Source organism: Liolophura sinensis, chromosome 6 (genome assembly GCF_032854445.1).
Source record: "Liolophura sinensis isolate JHLJ2023 chromosome 6, CUHK_Ljap_v2, whole genome shotgun sequence".
NCBI lineage: Eukaryota > Metazoa > Mollusca > Polyplacophora > Chitonida > Chitonidae > Liolophura > Liolophura sinensis.
The window spans coordinates 59,449,362-59,467,742 of NC_088300.1; the positions used below are offsets into that span (position 1 = coordinate 59,449,362).

Here is an 18,381-nt window from a genome sequence, read left to right on the forward strand (position 1 = left end):
TTCATCTTAACTGGCTGTCTGCCAACCACTCAGGGATAAAACAGACGTCACTGTTTGTGTCCACCTTTGGAGATTGTTGAAGCATCTGTTCAGTTATTGATTGCTGGAATAGGTAAAATACTCTGTTTTATCTAACAGTACTTAGATTTACCTGTATCCAGAGCCAGGTAAACTCACATCATATCCTTGCTGATTCTGAGGACTGCCCCAGACAGATCCATCCCTACCATCAAAACTATTCGTGAAAGGCGATCTATTTGGTAAACACCATGGGAGCTTGTTATGCCACAAACTCGGGCAAGGTGAAGCGTCACAAACTGAAACATGTTCTGCCCATCAAGTCGATGAAAGTTACCAATAATGCTGTCAAAGAAGTAAGTACTGTTCTACAGCAGGTAGATAGGGTGCTCTTGTATTCTTAAGTACTTTTCTTCTACATTCATGTGCTTGTATCTAAAAGTATGTCCATTAGTACCATGACTTTAAAACATGAAATGCTGTTAAATTTTTATTAAAATGGGTTCTTACAGATGAAATCAATTTTAAGGATGAAAGGCTAAAGATAAATTTTATTTAGTTCCATCTGATTTTAGCAGATTTTATTTTTCGGAAAAAGACGCAATGCCATGAGTATAACACTGACATCACTGTAACAATGATGGGCCATTGTCATTCCGTTTTATGTGTGTTTTGTAAATTATGTCAACCTGCGGAGATCATGTTTATAAAATTAAATTAAATCTGCATAATTTGCCTTTTTGAGTGGCCTGTTTGCGGATACTTGTACTGTACACGCATCTCAACATTACTGTCATGAAGGTTTTAATTGATATTTTTAAAATTTACCCACATTCTATTTGTAATGATAGTAATTTATCCTGCCCTTTCATTTGTCAAAAGAATGACGGAACTGGATAACTTATAAGGACTAAGGAATTCAGCATACAATTTAATATACGTACAATAAAAGTGTTTTATTTGTGAAACACAAAAATAAGCAAAATTTTTATTGTGACATACTAGAGCAAATTAGCGTTGAAGAACATCATTTTTCTGAAACAAAAATTTAAATCCAGTATACTCCACTCCTCATTAGAAATGTGCTGTGTGTAATTTGTGTACATGTAAATAATTGTGTGGGAGTGAAGCTTCTTTCCGCTACTAAGGGATGTCACAACAGCGCGCTAGACAACACAATACATGTGCATGTGCTATAAACCTTGTTCTGTTTCATGCTTTGCCTTACCTGTGTATTATTGCTGACAAATGGCCAGTCCTTAGGCCTGGGAATCTACCCCAGTCCCCTCTCTACTATTGGTAGGCCACATTGTTGTCTAATTTTAACAATGACATTTCTCTCGCCTGCATATCAGAGAACAGTAGTATATTTAGCATACATGTATGTAGATAGAGATTGCTTTATCACTGTCTCCATGTAATGTATTGAACACAGGAATGAGAACTGCCATTATGGCATGGATTCCTTACGCAACCTAGGAACTGTTTTCACCTGAAGTTTGAGCACGTATGCCATGATTTATGTTACATATTAAGTGTGTGCCCACCTCACCTCACATACATGGCACTTATCTGCCAGTGATGTCTAAATGTGCGCAGTACAACAACTGTGTCCACAACGGAAAATCAACATGCATTGATTTTTTTGTACCAAGGTTCAACACAGCAAGTACTTATGTGGGATATACACAAACAAAATACTGTTCAAAAGCCAATACAAGTGCCTGAGTTATGTACATAAAAAAAAAAAAAAAAAAAAAAAAAAACAGCTTGTGTTACTACGTCAGTTTGGCACAAACTGGCAGTATGCCAGAGTCAAAGATCATGGGTCTAGAAGAGGTGGTTGATATTTGTGTAATCATTTTGATATGTGTATAGTTATGAATGACAGAGATGAATATATATTGAAATTTATTGTTATACAAAGTTGAAATAGTTTTGTTTTCTTAATGGATTAGATGTAGAGTGTAAAGAATATATTTGTTTATTACACTTCTTTTATTACAGTCTTTTGTGGCTTCAATATTTGCTAAAGTGATGTTCAGCCATAAGCATTTATTCTGTTACAAGATGTTTGACACTTATGTGTACATGTACCATACATTCACACTTCATTTTATATTGTTCACATGAAACTGTAAACGTATGTAAATACTAAATGTATTTACAAACAAAGTAATGGAAGGAAAATTTGCTTTAGACTTCTTGTCATGTGGTTTGCCACTCAGCTTTACTGTTAATTACAAAACATAGTGGTACATGTATATTTGAGCTACACAAAAACTGTACCATATTCTATGTATATTTACTTTGGTGTAGTTGTTTTTGTTTTTTTTTTTTTACATATCTAGTCTGCTCTGTTTAGCCAATATACAGTGAAATGTAAATGCAGCAGGAATATTTAGCTTCCTTTTTTTTTTTCACGTTGTTAATTCATCTAATGAACAATATATTCATACATGTATCTGTACTCCCCCCCCCCCCCCAAAAAAAAAAAAACGGGAATGAAATGTAGCTGCTTCCTTTCACCACTACTAATATCTGCCCTAAAATTTGAAGAATTTAATAGGGTAAATGTCATATCTCAATATGTGCATATCCACATGTGTGTCTACTTGGATATAATAATACAATATACATGTTATGCTATGTTGATTGTGTTTGAAGTTGTTCCAAAATGTCAGCCATGCATACATGTGGACAAATACATTTCTACTCCTGATATGAAAACAGTCATGATGCTGGATCTAAATGTAGTAGGACAGTCATATAACTAAGAAACTTCTATAAATGTTGTTAGCAGTATAACCACAGCAATGTTTTCATACAGTAGCAGTGGTGTGTACAGACAGGGATCCCAACAGTGGTATGTGCACAGCTTGTGTGGGGGTGTGCAGGTGCGAAGCGCACGCTGATGCCGGTAATAGTTGAGGGGGTAAAGGTTAGCTTGACTGTGGGCACTAGGTTTACACGATTAGTAGCCTCCTCACACAACAGGAGTTCATTCATATCTGAGTACTGCCACAGTTGTGAACTGGACCCTACTGTTAGGGCCTAGGTTTTTACTTCCCCTATTTGTTTGCCGGTGTAGACAAACTAACTAACGGTTGGTCATTGAGTGAAGGTGACTCTTTTCAGGCAAAAATACCATATGTACTTGTACCTCAGAACAACTCTGTACCTCTAACAACCCAAGGTCATGAAACTTAAGGTAAGCTTCTCTATGATTCTGTTTTGTGTGTTGAGGTAGAGTACACACGGCCAGATTTGGCATGGCCTGTTGTTGACATTCCTTCTGTGTCAGGGCAGGCCTCACCTGTCACTCAGCAGTGGGTTTATATACATGTACATATGCTATCTTCATCTGTATAACTGTTAGTACATGTACCTTTACTGTTTTGGTGGCTGTTATGTTTATATCAGTACATGTACTTTACATACATTTCGTAACATCAGGGTCGTGACCTGTATCTGGGTGAACATTCCTTCATGTACATCTGGTTGTACCTGTGGCTTGTTCTTACTTCCAGCAGTTGTAGTGACGAAGCAGTAAATGAATTAGCAATATAACGTGTACATTAACACACATGGATGGAACAGCACTGGCACGAGGAAGCAGTATTAAAAGTGCACAAGATGACTTGCTAAACGTATGAAGTTTGCAGTCCTGCATTGCAGTTCTTTCAGATACATGACAATGCTTATTTCAGTTTTAGTGCAAAATGTCACTCAAGGTACATATTTGATGGTATGATTCTGAGTACAAATGGAACGCTGTTTCATGGTGTACATAGGTATTTATGAACCGCAAGTAAACTTGCAACACAGACATTGATTTTCGCTGCATGTAACCGTTAAATTGTGGTGTAGTCAGAGTGTGTTTATTTGGGGTCTACAGAAACACCTAGCAGTGTTCAGTAGGAATTTACCCCATAGAAAGACTCGTCATACAGTCCAGTGTGTCGGCCTAACTGTGAGGCAAGAAGTCATTGAACTGTGTGCATTTATATTCTACCTTCTGAAACATCATGACAATGGAATTGACTGTCTACAGTCTGTGTACTTGTATTAAGCCAAATCCATGTCTGCCTGTGTTAAAGACATGGGTCCAAGTGTTGTATTGCTCAGCATGTAGATTTTTAGAATGTGGAAGTTGGGTTTAACAGGGTACTGTAACTATAACATGGGAGGTAATGGGTGGAAATAAGCTGACCAGAATTCTGTTTTTTGACAGCTAAAAAGACAGATAAAAGAATCTGATTTCACAGTATATTGTCATTGGGTTGGTCTCATGTATTTTATTGGCCATACCAAGATCACATCTCTGTCACTTACATGAATGTTTACATTCCATAATTAATTGCCTATTAACAGGTACAGGTAAATGTACTATGGTATAGATAGCGCAGCCTGAAATTCTAACTAGCTTCCTTGTATCTAGGAAGTTTCTCTTTGCTTAGGTCCAGCCACAAGTATGTGTATATAGCCCACATATGATACTGTTTTGGGATCAGGTACATGTATATCGGAAGATTCGACCACAGACGGGCAGACCTGCCTTTTGAAGTACATATACAAGTCTGTCTGAGTGCTTAGGGTACTGTGACATGAGATATCTGCTCAAGGTTTACCTTTGTGAATATGGGAATGTATATGTATAATAGATCAGACTAGACGATAATATGCCAGCCTGCCAGTATTGATTCTTGTGTCAAATACCGAGGCTGACATGTTCAACTGTAACATTTAGCTTAATCAGGAAGTGTGTTTCTATTGATCAACAAATACCAATGGGCAAATATTGGCCTGGCATTATAGAATGTTCAAAATACCTCAAAAGACTGAAGTCCTGTTGTTTTTGTTTTTTTGCAAATGCCACCCCTGATAATGACTGTAAAGTCGTACGATATGTGGAGTGTATGAAAGTTTTTTTCTGGTCTGTTATGACATAATCACTTGTTTTCCATAAAATGTAAACTGTGGACATCCCTGTTGTACTCTACATGTGTGTTACTGATCGGTACAAGAAAAGTTTGATCAGCCCTCTAATCTGCTGCTCCTGTACCTTATAATCTTGCTGTCACAGCATCCAAATAGTGTCATTATCTAAGAAATTAAATATTCTCAAATACAATCAAGGTTCATGGATGAGTTAAAAGGATTATGGAAGAAATTATATCTTATTTACTTTGCATGTTTTTTTACAGGTATTTCTTTATACACGTACATTCCAACCAGGTTGTTCAAATTACATGACAAACCGCTGTAGACTTGTCAATGTTGTTGTTGGTATATCCTACTTGACAGGTGCTTGTTTGTTGTATGTTGAACAGATAGAGAACATTCTACGTCCTTTCCACCTGACAGATGATGACTACAGACGTGTCATGGACCTGCTCCTACAGAACATGGTTAAGGACTGGGCAAGGACACCAACCCCGACGCTCGAGTCAAGATGTTCCCTACCTACGTCAGATCTCTGCCAGACGGCACAGGTGCGCTCTTCAACTTTGTGTCACCGCCATAGATCACTAAATTATCTCCCTTATATCATCTACCTTGTACGCAAGCAACATTACATCGTTCATGTAATTAAAGTATCCCAGTGCTGACTTTAATTACACTAATTCCTCAATATTTTCACATGGGAAATTTTCGGTGCAATGTATGCAGCTTTTTAATTTGATGACATCAAGTATTATTTTATCAGTTTACACAGAATAATGTCTTCAGAATACACTGGAATAAACACCTTGCACACATGTGAAATGGTTGAAGACATTTCTTCAGTATGTATTGTATTTATTTCATTGGTGTTAAAGGCCTTACTCAAAATGTGGTTTCTCATACTGGCTTCCTCTCCGACTGTATGTGGAAAGGTCTGCCAGCAACCTGCGGATGGTTGTGTGTTTCCCTGGACTGTGCCCGGTTTCTGCCCACCATAATGCCAACCGCCGTTGTGTAAATGAAAACATCAATCAAATAACAAAACTTTTTCACTTTATAATGACGACTGTCTGTTGTATCAGTGGAGGAAACCGGTGATCCTGCAGTAAAGCACTGACCTTCGCTAGGTACATGTACCTGACAAAATTCCTGACAGGACAGGATACTATAAATACAGTATACTGTATTTATAGTATTTATTTATACACATTTGATCGCTGCCAAACAGACATTTAATGCTTATTTCAGTTCGTCAGGTTTCTATCAGCCAACACATCCGTCTTCATTGTGCACCGTTTTGTCATTGCTATGCAACTTCTGTGAAATGACACTAAGAAAGTGTGTTTGTGTATATAGAAAGCTTTGTGTGACCTCATCATTCACTCCTCACTGCACCTGTTTCATTCACACTTTCCATAATTCTCCTGAAGGTGAGAACATATATGTGTTTATATGTGTGAAAGAAACACTTCTGAAACTGGGTCACATACAGGTGTATTTTTCCTGAAGGTGTCACGTTACATGTAACATATAACTAGCCTTTAACAGGAACAGACGTTACATGAACATGTACTTCAGTAAACTACTTATCAATTTTATGATCTATTACTTCCCGAATTCTCCGCCCATATAGGCGACAAATTCTTAATTCTTCATTGGTGTGGTCTCGTATAGCACCATGGCAGGGCGTCATGCATCCCCTGTTGGCACTCGCAATGTAAGGACATGATAACAAGTGGGATAGAGGTATGCAGCATTCCTGGTGCCTTACAGTGTACTCCTATTTGAAAGATTAACCTATATACACAGTTCTCTCAGTACCTCATTTTATTTCTCTGTGTAATTCCCCTGAGCATTCTCCTCTCAGTGTTATCTCAATTACCACAACATTCTTTAATCCAGTTACCTGCATACACAAGTTTTTTCCATGTAAAGGTGTACCAGTTCACGAGGTGTAGATGACAGAATCGTTTGAGCAAAGGCTAGCTAACTTGGAAAGTTCAGAAATTAAAGGTTAAATTTATTAATATTTGCGGGAAGTAGTCGCATTTCTGATATGCTCTATCTAAATATCCCTCCACACATTCCTCCCCCCCCCCCAACAACACCCCCGGCTTTTCTGAAAATATACATCTGTGAGGCAAAATTATTTCTATTTACGTACTCAACACAGCCATCAAAAGCTCTTGTAAAAATTTACTCTACACAAAGGAATATTTCAAGTAAGAAAAAACTCTTAAATAATTTCTTCAAACTTGAATAGTTCGTGGGGAGATCTGCCAGAAATCTGATCACTGGATGATCACTGTCTTCTCACCATAATGATGGCTGCAGACGAATACATGTAGGTAAAATATTCTTCAATAAGTCCGGCTTTAAACACTAATAAATAGGTAAAGAAATAAATCAAGCGTAAAAAGGAACAAACCATTTGTTGTAAAAATTTTTGTGGTGTAGTAAATGTATCCTACACATAGTGATACTTCAGTGCCTGGCAGTGTGGGTAAGACTAAAGAGGGTGCCTTCAGACATTGCTAACTGACCTCTGCACATTTCTTGTCTTCCTAGCTCAGACAGACAGTCAATATTTGAACATGGGATCTCACAGGACATGACTTAAAACAGGATTATCTGTCTGTTCCTTCCCCAACCTTCCCTACTTTACCTGAGTGACCTCTTTGGTCAGCCTCATCAGTGCTGACCACATCCCCAAACTGACCTGCAGCCCATCACACCTGGATGACAGAACACACTTTATCTTACTGTATTCTACCTTACATGTCATGTACACAATAGGAGGTCTTACACACAGTCCATGTGCAAGGCTCTTTGTGTGTACATAGGGAAATTATGTAATATCTGGAGAATAAATAATATACTTTCATTATCTGAATAGAATACTGTAACTTAAGTTGCTCCAGGTTCGTTGTCATTGGGAGCAAACATTGGATATCTGATTATGTTGAAAAACTTTAAATATTATTTTGTGAATATAAAGCATTTATAAGAGCACATGTTTGTTCAGGATTGAAGCTGACTGTGCTGGCTTAATGATCTGAGGTCAGGGAATGACTGGCAGTATATGATGTGAGACATACATGCATTACATGGTGCTATGGAATGAGTCAGTAGCAGGTAGAATATGGAATAAAAACTTTCCAGTGAATGTTTTTTTTTTTTAAGATTTTTGTACATTTTATTGTCTTACAGAATCTGGGGATATCCTGGCTCTAGATTTGGGAGGAACAAATTTCCGTGTGCTCCTAATTCGTCTTGATGGGCAGGAAGTAACAATGGAGAGCAAAATTTTCCTTATACCACAGCACATTATGTTAGGCACTGGTAAAATGGTAAGTGGCATTCTCTCATACCACAGAACATGATATGAGTCATTGGTAAAATGGTAAGCACAGTAGATTGGCAATGGTAATGTGATATCAAAAGTATATTATAGTATATTATAGTGCACAGTATATTAGGTGCTTGTGAAATGGTGAGTGCAATGTATTTAGCACTGGTAAAATGGTTAGCACATTGTCGCGCACTGGTAAAATGATATTGACACTTCTATTTTAAACTCTGAACATTTTGATCATAGACACCTGACAAGTCATATGACGTATCCCATGAACCTTTGTCACATGTACAACTTGCATATACTGACACGAGTAGAAGACAAGACTCTGTTAAGCACTTACGGACACGTAGGGGAGGAAGAAGGGAAATGAAACATGCTCTAATTCATTCACATGACATTCTTCAACGCAGTAAACCCAAGTCATAAGTCGTCATATTTCTATATTTTTATTTTTATGTTGAGCAGTTGTGCTTTACAATTCTTTAACAAAATGAAAGGCGACACAAGAAGGAAGTCTCAAAATGTTAAACTTACCAAACAGTTAAGCTGCTAGGTCAGTGTAAGTGTATGTGATGTTTGTAATATTATCTTACATGTCCTTCAAAGCACTAGCTGGATTGAATGGATTTTAAATTTGTCAGCCACACCTTAAAAAGTTATTTAGGCCTGCAGTTATTTGAGTAAGTAGGGTATCTGTGGTCTTCACAGCTCTTAAGGTAGCCCATTTTGCTAAGTGGTTACCTCCTACCCTGTAGAGACAACCTACAGTGTATTTCCCACACAGTCCCTATGCCACACCCTACATGTAGTCATGGATTAAGAAAGTCCTTGTCAATCAAGACTGCTGTCACAAAGCCACCATGCTGAACTACTAGGCACACACGCACTCTGTAAACTGTTACAATAGCTGTATGTAGCAATAGCTGCTTAGTGTTTCCTCACGTGGTTGGCAGATCTCTAAAGGGGGTGTTGCACAATTATACCTGGTCTGTGATATCAGACATGTCTGGACACTGTGATCTGAACAAGCAATGCACACAGAGTGTTCTGTAGAATTACATGTATGGACACATGTATTCCTGTTCCAATTAGACTCCAACCTCTTTGATATATATATATATATATGCATGTAACGTTAGTAAAGTTGTTCAGTGTTCCACTTGTTGTATGTATGCGCACTCACACACATATACTGACAGCAATATGCCGTTATACATTACCAATGTCTCATTTAATATTTTAATTGGATATTTCGAACGCCTATAGTCGTGAGTGATAATTTCACCTTTGTACGCCTGTGAACAGGTCAAAACTATGTCAGAGCCGCGCAGGCCAACTGGCCAACTTGTCATTAGTGAACAGGTTCAGTTTAAAAAAAAATATCCTCTGTGACGATGATAAAATGTGAAACATTTCTGTTTATATTAGTGGGTATTTTTTTTATCTGTAAGTTTTTTTTTGTGTGTGGGTTTTTTTTTTATTTATTTAATTTTTGACATTGTTAACAAATAAATAAGCTCTTGTTCACAAGTGTTTTCCTATTTTACAGGAAAATGTTTGGTGTTTTGTAATGTTCTTCATGTTCTGTCTCTTTGCAGTTATTCGACCACATAGTTGACTGTATCGCAAAGTTTATGAAGGAACATAATTAACCGACAAGAAGCTGCCGTTAGGGTTCACCTTCTCATTCCCATGTAAACAGCTGGGTCTGAACAAGGCTATCCTCACCACCTGGACCAAGGGTTTCAAGTGCGAGGGTGTAGAGGGGAGGGACATCGTGGAGCTGCTCCACGAGGCTGTCGAGCGCAGAAAGGTCAGGCTCTCACTCTTACCAAGGACTTTATAGCACCGCAGAGAATAAATATGACCAAATCCAGCAACATTTACTGTATGGTTCTCAACCGACTTCTGTATGAAGTGGGGGCCTCCGTGGCTCAGTCGGTTAGTGCGCTAGCGCAGCGTAATGACCCAGGAGCCTCTCACCAATGCGGTCGCTGTGAGTTCAAGTCCAGCTCATGCTGGCTTCCTCTCCGGCCTTAAGTGGGAAGGTCTTCCAGCAACCTGCGGATGGTCGTGGGTTTCCCCCGGGCTGTGCCCAGTTTCCACCCACCATAATGCCAGCCGCCGTCGTATAAGTGAAATATTCTTGAGTACGGCGTAAAACACCAATCAAAAAAAAAAAAAAAAAAAAATTCTGTATGAAGTGTGGTGGTTTGTTCCAGGCACTTCGGTTTTCACAATCCATAAACCTTACTTCAGTGAAAGCTTCTTGAGTACAACATGAGTACACCAGTCTTAAGAATAAATAAGTTGATATATTGGGATTTTTTCTAATCTAGACTAATTACTTCAAATTGATGTTCAGTATATATGTAAAGTATTAAAACTTTTTCTTTTGACTTGTGATTGATGCAATGAATGGGTTGCTGTTGTACTCTGTTTATATTCCTGTCTTTTCTCAAATATGCATATTTTCATGATATCCTGCTTGCCAGAATATATGTACTTGGATAGCACGCCACTTTTCAAAGAACTTAATAAATCAATTTTCCATAACTTCCCTTTAAAATCATATCGCTTTGTGAAACAACATGTGCCAAAAACATTGTGAGTGCAAAGTTTCCAGAAAGTGACATTGGTTCTATATTTGTTATAAACCTGGGTGTTGTTTGTTTCAGGACATTGACATAGACTGTGTAGCTGTGATAAATGACACGGTCGGAGCCTTGATGTCCTGTGCTCACAGCGACAGAGATTGTAGAATTGGAATAATTTTAGGTATGAAGTTACTGTCTTCTTCCTGGTTTTAATACTGTACTACGAGATAAAATAAACAAACACTGATTTGTCAGGACCTGTGATAATATACTGTAAATCTTCAACCAATTCAATCACCCAAGCACTGTTTTAAGTGGAATTTTTGCATACAATTATTAAGACAGTGATGTTAAAAATGATTTGCTTGTGTCACTAGAAATGCCAGCTTTAAAAATCTGTGCAAATTATTTCTCTACACCTCATTGTTCTCTCAGAATGCTTCAAAATATTGGTTGTTAAGGCAGTTAAGACTTTTAAAGAGGAAGTTGTAACTTGGCGTTCAGCATGAAAGGGATAGTCCAACGACTGGTTGACCTGTATCAGTATAATGGCTCGGGTGGGGCGGCTTACTTACCTTTGGTAAGGCGTCTCAGTGAAGTAGCACTAGATAAAAGAGCAGTGGAAATCCATCCTGCAACAAGGAGGCACATTAACATTACATGCACTGTAAGGATGCCATCGTTGTCATATGACTGAAAAATTGTTAAGTACGACGTTAAGCCAAAACACTCACTCACTCACTCACTCAGGTGTTAATCCTGGTCATGAGCTTAAATCATGTGACAGAATATCATATACCCCAATTCCTCAGCAAGTTCAACCAGCAGAGAATAATTTGAAATGAAAATTGAAGACATATTTGTTAACATTTTGGAAATTATGATACAAGTATGGGGACTGGGAGTCTTCAGAGAGATCATGAAATAACATGCCAAATCAACAGTTCTCTAATGTGTCAAAACATGTCCTTTGTAGCTGGTCAGATTTTTGGGGAATTAAGGGTTGCTGTTAAAAGTCTGTCAAGCTTCTTCGTCAAGTACATGTAGTACACCATCTGTGAATGAATACAAGCTTCTGTTTGTCTAGTTTGTCTAGGTTGTCTAGGTATCTCACTGTGTTTCTCCCCTATTTGACTTTCAGGTACAGGGTCTAATGCTTGTTATGTAGAGGATTTAAAACATGTAGAAATCTGGGATGAAGACAAAAATGACCCTAGTCAGGTAATAATTTGTTTTCTCCTTAAGTTGTGCAAAACTCAGTTAATGGTTATGTTGTTGTTGGCATTAAAACTGGTATCAGGAATTGACAAGGTATAAAATTAAGCTTTGATTAATTTATGTTCTTTATGTAGAAAAAGGTTCATTAGTGATGGCTTGGTACAATATATTATGTATATACATGTACATTATCTATGTAAATTGAAGAACATACTTACAGCTCCTCAGTACACAGTTGTTATTTCCATGACTGTGAGGCTGATAAATGTTTTTGGTTGACAATTTGAGATGGCATGCTCATTTTGAGTACTGGTATGTACTAAGCATTCTATTCTGTTCTATTTGTAACAGGTGATCATTAACATGGAGTGGGGAGCGTTTGGGGACGACGGCTGTTTGGATTTCTTGAGAACAGATTATGACAAAGACATGGACAGACATTCCCTAAATCCAGGCAAACAACTGTAAGTTTTATCTTCTATGCTTCAGTAATTTATATGAAAACAGATGGGAAGGTACATGGGATTTACGAAACTTAGAGTGCAGAAATTCTGCAAAAATAATTAGTTTTAATATGTACTTGATTTTCCCGAAAGGCTTACAAGGAAAAAGTATTCTTTAGTTATGTATTGTTATCTTTTGAGCATCTTTGATCATAAGCACTGCTTAGCATTGTGAGCAATCTGTCACAAGGAGAAACTGCTTTGAAATACCAATATGTTAAAAGCAAAATAAACAAGAAAAAAAATATTTGAACACTGGCCCCTGTAATTTTGCAGGCATGAAAAAAGATAAGAGACAAATTTATAAGATATATTAATAATTGCCCAAGTGAAAGAGAATGAAAAAGAATGCATGTGCTTTTGTGTCCATTATTATGGCTCATATGAACTCTGTCTTATCTGCAGGTTTGAAAAGATGATCTCTGGTATGTACATGGGAGAAATTGTACGTCTGGTTCTGGAGAAACTCAGGAAATCCAAACTCATTTTCAACGGGAAAGGTTCAGAAGAAATGTCCACAAGGGGGCGCTTCTTCACAAAATATGTTTCAGAGATAGAAAGGTCAGTGTGGCATGGGTTAGAAACTTTCAGGAATTATGTGCACGTGTGATTTGTTGACCTGTACACTTAAAGGAGGCCTAGGAGTACATGTGTATTGTGTCTTGAATGATTCCAAGTTATTCAAGATCTAGAAATTTGTAATTTACTACTCACCTTGCTCTATGAAATATGGCATAAAAGGATGGTAACTTCATGAAAAATTATGCAAATCAACATACCAGTATATACTGCAGTATGTGATTTCACAATTTCACCTGATTTTTCACCAAATACTGCAAGTTGACTGGTTGGTGAAGAATCCCATGAAATTGTGTGATTTACACGCATTTTTTCCATTAAGGTGCACTTTCGGCTTTTCTCGGCTAGACTGACCATTTGACTCACATATTCTCCTTTACAGTCTATGCTCCAGTATTACAGATCTCGCGAAATAATGCATGAAAAGCCAATAGTGCACCTACCTTAGCTCATTCTTTCACAGGGAAGTCCAGGCATAGTTTCCGTCGTAACATACGGTATTGTTTGGTGTTACAGTGATGTAGACGACGGGTTCAAAAACACAAAGCAGGTGTTTGAGGATCTGAACCTCCAGCAGTGGTCTATAGAAGACTGCAGGATAACCCAGTATGTGTGCTCCTTGGTGTCTAGTCGGGCAGCCTTCCTCGCCTCTGCTGGTGAGTGCAACAACAACAACTACCTGTTATATTTGTGTCATTATGTAGACAACAGAATATAATCTCCTCTAATGTTTTCAGATATATACTTGATGTTTAATTTTATTGAAACAGTACAAGCCTTTCTTGTTTGATGGAGAAATTCTTTTTTTTACTGTGGTGGCGCTAAATTGTTGTATCTTGTGGTTGCCAAATTTGAGATGTATCTTCTTCTTTCCTTTATTTTACTCAAAACAGAAGAATGCGATCATATACATTCACAAATAGGATAATAAATGATTCTCTATTTGACATGTCACATATGCTGACATTTGTAATTTGTATGAGGACAAAATGTGCTTTAGTATTGACTTGTACATGTGTACATTGATGATTATGGTAAATGGACATGTATGCTCTAGGCACTCTCTACCCGTAAGCGAAAATTTCTTAAATTTGGCTTTAAATAAAAATGAAATAAATAAACATATATGAAGTGATGAATTGATTGATTGATTGATTGTTTTCAGGAGTTGCCACATTACTCAACCGCATCAACAAACCAGATGTGACCTGTGCTGTTGACGGTTCTCTCTATCGTTTTCATCCACACTTCCATGATCTGATGGTGGAGAAGATTGGCCAGTTGATAGATCCAGGCCTGAGGGTCAGTATAAACAGCTGGGACGTCACGTTAAGATAATCTTGTCTGATATGTAAGCTAAATGGTCTGTCTCAAGAGCCATGTTTTAGAACAGCAGGCTTATAAATCTGATTCAAAGGATTGGCTGTCTAGCTTCTTACATGTGAAAGGTTTTCCAGTTATATTTTTGATATCCTAGGTTTTAACACCGTCCATTCATTTTAATAACAAGTGGCCTGAGTACAAGACTCAGGCTTTGCTGTAGGATATTGTAGTTGTGAATTCGCACTCATTTATGTTCAGCTGTGTATGTATTTTGCTTTTGTTGACAGATGTTTTCACAAAACCAGCAGGTAAAGATTTTCCTTTTCATTTGCAGTTCAAACTGATGTTGTCTCACGACGGAAGTGGGAAAGGAGCAGCCATTGTAGCTTCTGTAGCAAGTCGCGTGCAGACCAACAAGGCCAGTCCAGAACAGCAGTTAAATTTAGACCAAATACAGTTGGGTGACAACCAATGATAGCAATTGTGGTGTTATTGCCAAGATATTACGCAGGAGGCTGACCAGAAGTTACCTCCCCTTGTTGTACCCTGCTCGCGCCCTGATAGGTGGCTACTCTTGTGTTCACTGGTATACACACACCCTTTCTTATGCAAATGGGACTGCAGACCAGCCGTGACGGATTCCTGGAGCTGACCAGCAAAGGAATATATCAAGAATCTCCAGCAAACTCCAAGCGTACTGCCGTCATAGAACATTCTCTCTATAGTGCTTTTTTTTTTTTTGTTCTGTACAACTGGCATAAAACAACTGAAGTCTTTGTGTAAATTATATTTTGTAACAGATTGCTTGCTCCTGTGTTTTCATATTTTGAGGTGCATATGAGCGTGTAGATTTTGATCAATTGTTTTGTTTAAGGTGTGAATTTCTTGTGGTATGTTTGGTTCCTGTCATTTTTTGTTCCTTTTTTTAGTTTTGGTGGGTTGAGAGCCTGTAAAGGTATTAGCTACTAAATGCAGTGTACAAAAGTCATCATTCCTATGAGCATTATCTCATCAATCATTCATCATGTCATCTGACCAGAGATGTCATTATAACAGGGTTGTCACAATGGTTTATATACAAAAACTCCTACACAGTTTGTAAATCCACTTTCCTAACAGGAAAGCAGTAGGACAACATGAAAACAGCCACAATTGCACTTGTATGTGTATTGTAGACTGTGCTTGTTACTATACTTACTCGTGATCTAGACAATTTAATTACAGATATATCTCTTATTGCGGAAAGGAAAACAAAACAAAATTTACTCAAAGATTTGTGATTCTTAGAATTATACACAGGCAATTTTTAAGATAAATTTTGTTCAGAAAGTTTTGTCTGTAAATGACCTAGCTAAACTAGCATTAGGTACACTTTTAAGAAAGTGACTTTTTCAAAGGTTCTTTCACTAGAAATCATTGATGTTTTTCTACTGAGCAATAAGGAGTGGCCTTTCTTCTGGGAAATCATGTGTTGTGACTGTATTAGAGGGTACAAACAAGATTAGCTAATTTCATTGACTCATATTAACATGATTTTCCATCATTCTGAATTTTGCAGTTCACATCTACCTGGTTAATATGTATATTTTAAAATTGGGACAGGAGGAAAATATTATGACGCTATTCCGGTGAAGTTTTGCTTCAGGCACTTAAAACAGCATCTTCTGGATTTTGAACAAACTAGAGGATTGATTACACTGTATCCATTCATGATCCTGTGGAGGAACTGTGTCTTGTTCTCACATATGCGCTTCACTTGTGACTTTCAACCAGACTGTTTGTAAATAATGTAGAGTATAAATATGGCTGTAAGAAGATGGTTTCTCATGAACCTTGTTATGCTTGCGTATGTGATATTCTTCTGTTATATTTAGGTTTAGTCATTCGTCAGTTATTTATGAATTGTACAGACGATGGACTGTGTGTCTGTGGGTGAAATTTTGTCTCCCTCAAAGTCCATGTCCCCTCCACCAACCTTTAGACTGCATAAGAATTTTTATCTAAGTGTTTTATCATAGAGAAATGTGACCTTCCAATGTGGTACATAACTTAAATGTTTGGTAAGTAAGTTAAGCATTATGTTTTAAATGGTTTCCATTATGGAGCTTAAAATTTAATTTTCATGAGCAACTAAAATGGATTCCTGAATATTAAATAGAGGCTGTAAGGAACTGATCAGCAAGATTATATCAAACAGATAATGGGAGAGCATTTCATTAACTTACTACATGTAGTTTTTATGTCTGTTACTACCAGAGAGGTCATAACATACTTCCTACAATAGCCCATCAAAGGTTTTCATGTTTTACCAGATTAATCAGCATTTAGCCATTAGAAGTTATGAAAGGCTTTTGTCTGTTTTGTAGTCAATCTCATACATACAGAACATGAAAATTAAAACAAAATTTACACGTTGAAATTGTAAGTTTTGCTTTCCACACCTAGAATTTGTTGACAGTGTTTTAGTTTGGGGAAAAGAATAACCTGGAGAGTTTGGTTTATTTCTGTACAATGGTAATATATCATGTAGCCACAACTCCACACTTTTTTTTTTGTAATCATAAGTTAAAATGAGGGATTATAGTATACAAGACCTAACTTATTGTATTGCATAAGAGTGTATTATCAATTTGAGGAAATCAATATTTCTAAGTATTTATTTGTACAATGCAATATATTTCACCTTGAGGAATTTCCCTCCACTCCATATTTCCCAAATACAGGGTCATCACTGTCACAGAGAATCTCAGAACAGTTGTGTGTACAATGTACTTGTTTAGTGTTTTGGTCATAAGTGATCTCACATAATCTCTTACTGAGTCTTGTCCAATGGAAGTGTTGTGTTGAGAGGGTAAGTTACATGGATGCTTTGCTTAACTACTTCAAGACAATATTTAATACTTACTGGAGAAGTATCTTGTGAAGGAATGAAAAAGCATTGAAGAATATAGAGGCAGAAAGACATGGCTGAAATGATTTAATTTCTGGGTATGAAGAGTTGATGCTGTAAATGAAGGCACAGATGAAAATCATGCCCAGATTGCCAGTTTTAGCAGAAGTTATTAGAGACACATTTTTATGTTTTTAATTATGAATCTATACAAGGAGAACTATGTTGGTGTGGGAGTGCATCAGTTAAATATTATCTGTTATGGGTGTATTACTTGTGGTGTTTTATTCGCCTGGGTGATGCGTGTCCCACAAAGCAACGGTTATCACCTGACCAGGTGTCTTGAGGACTACTGACTTGGATGTGTCATCAGTGTACAGGTGATGTCAACAGCTGTCTATAGCCATCACCTGGCCAGGTGTCCAAATTGAGATCTCTGCTCTTGCCACAAGCGCTGTCCATGTATGCCTTTGTTGCATGTGATGTATTATAGCCTGTATAAACCAGAAAATTTTTAGATGGAACTGGATTTGTTTTATCAATGCTTTGTAAATAAGTGGTATTCACATCAAATAAATATTATAAATATTATGTGACTAGAGTTCATTATGTGATTCATTCCTCTTCCATATTTCTTGCACAGTATGCGAAAATAAGTTCTACCAAAGGAAGATTGACAGCTAACTTATCATTTCATTTAAACACTATCATTTCAAATACAGTGTAGGCTGCGGGCAGTAACTCTATTAGGAAAAGCAGCCAGGTGAAACATTGGTTCAAAGTTGTCTCCCTTGGGATGAAGCCATGAAAAGTCGAAGCAGCAGACGTATGTCTATCCAGGTGAAAGAAATAAAGATAGATGCCTCCACTGAGTACTGGGATATATAATTCAAATGGCCCGTCATAGCCTGTTAGTGAGGATTTTACTACCATACCTTATATAGCCTA

General features: G+C 37.4%; 1 protein-coding gene across 1 annotated transcript in view; it reads left to right on the plus strand.

Annotated features, from left to right (window-relative positions):
* Window positions 1-269: 269 nt before the first annotated feature.
* The window catches only part of LOC135467398 (hexokinase-2-like), a 33,814-nt gene continuing 15,702 nt past the window's right edge, over window positions 270-18,381 (plus strand). Inside the window, 14 exon segments of the mRNA XM_064745172.1 lie at window positions 270-374; window positions 5,352-5,430; window positions 5,433-5,513; window positions 8,176-8,315; window positions 9,922-9,967; window positions 9,970-10,136; window positions 11,002-11,101; window positions 12,062-12,141; window positions 12,490-12,602; window positions 13,047-13,202; window positions 13,737-13,876; window positions 14,386-14,522; window positions 14,878-15,017; window positions 15,473-15,498. Of these exon segments, the coding sequence (XP_064601242.1) occupies window positions 270-374; window positions 5,352-5,430; window positions 5,433-5,513; window positions 8,176-8,315; window positions 9,922-9,967; window positions 9,970-10,136; window positions 11,002-11,101; window positions 12,062-12,141; window positions 12,490-12,602; window positions 13,047-13,202; window positions 13,737-13,876; window positions 14,386-14,522; window positions 14,878-15,017; window positions 15,473-15,498 (1,510 nt within the window).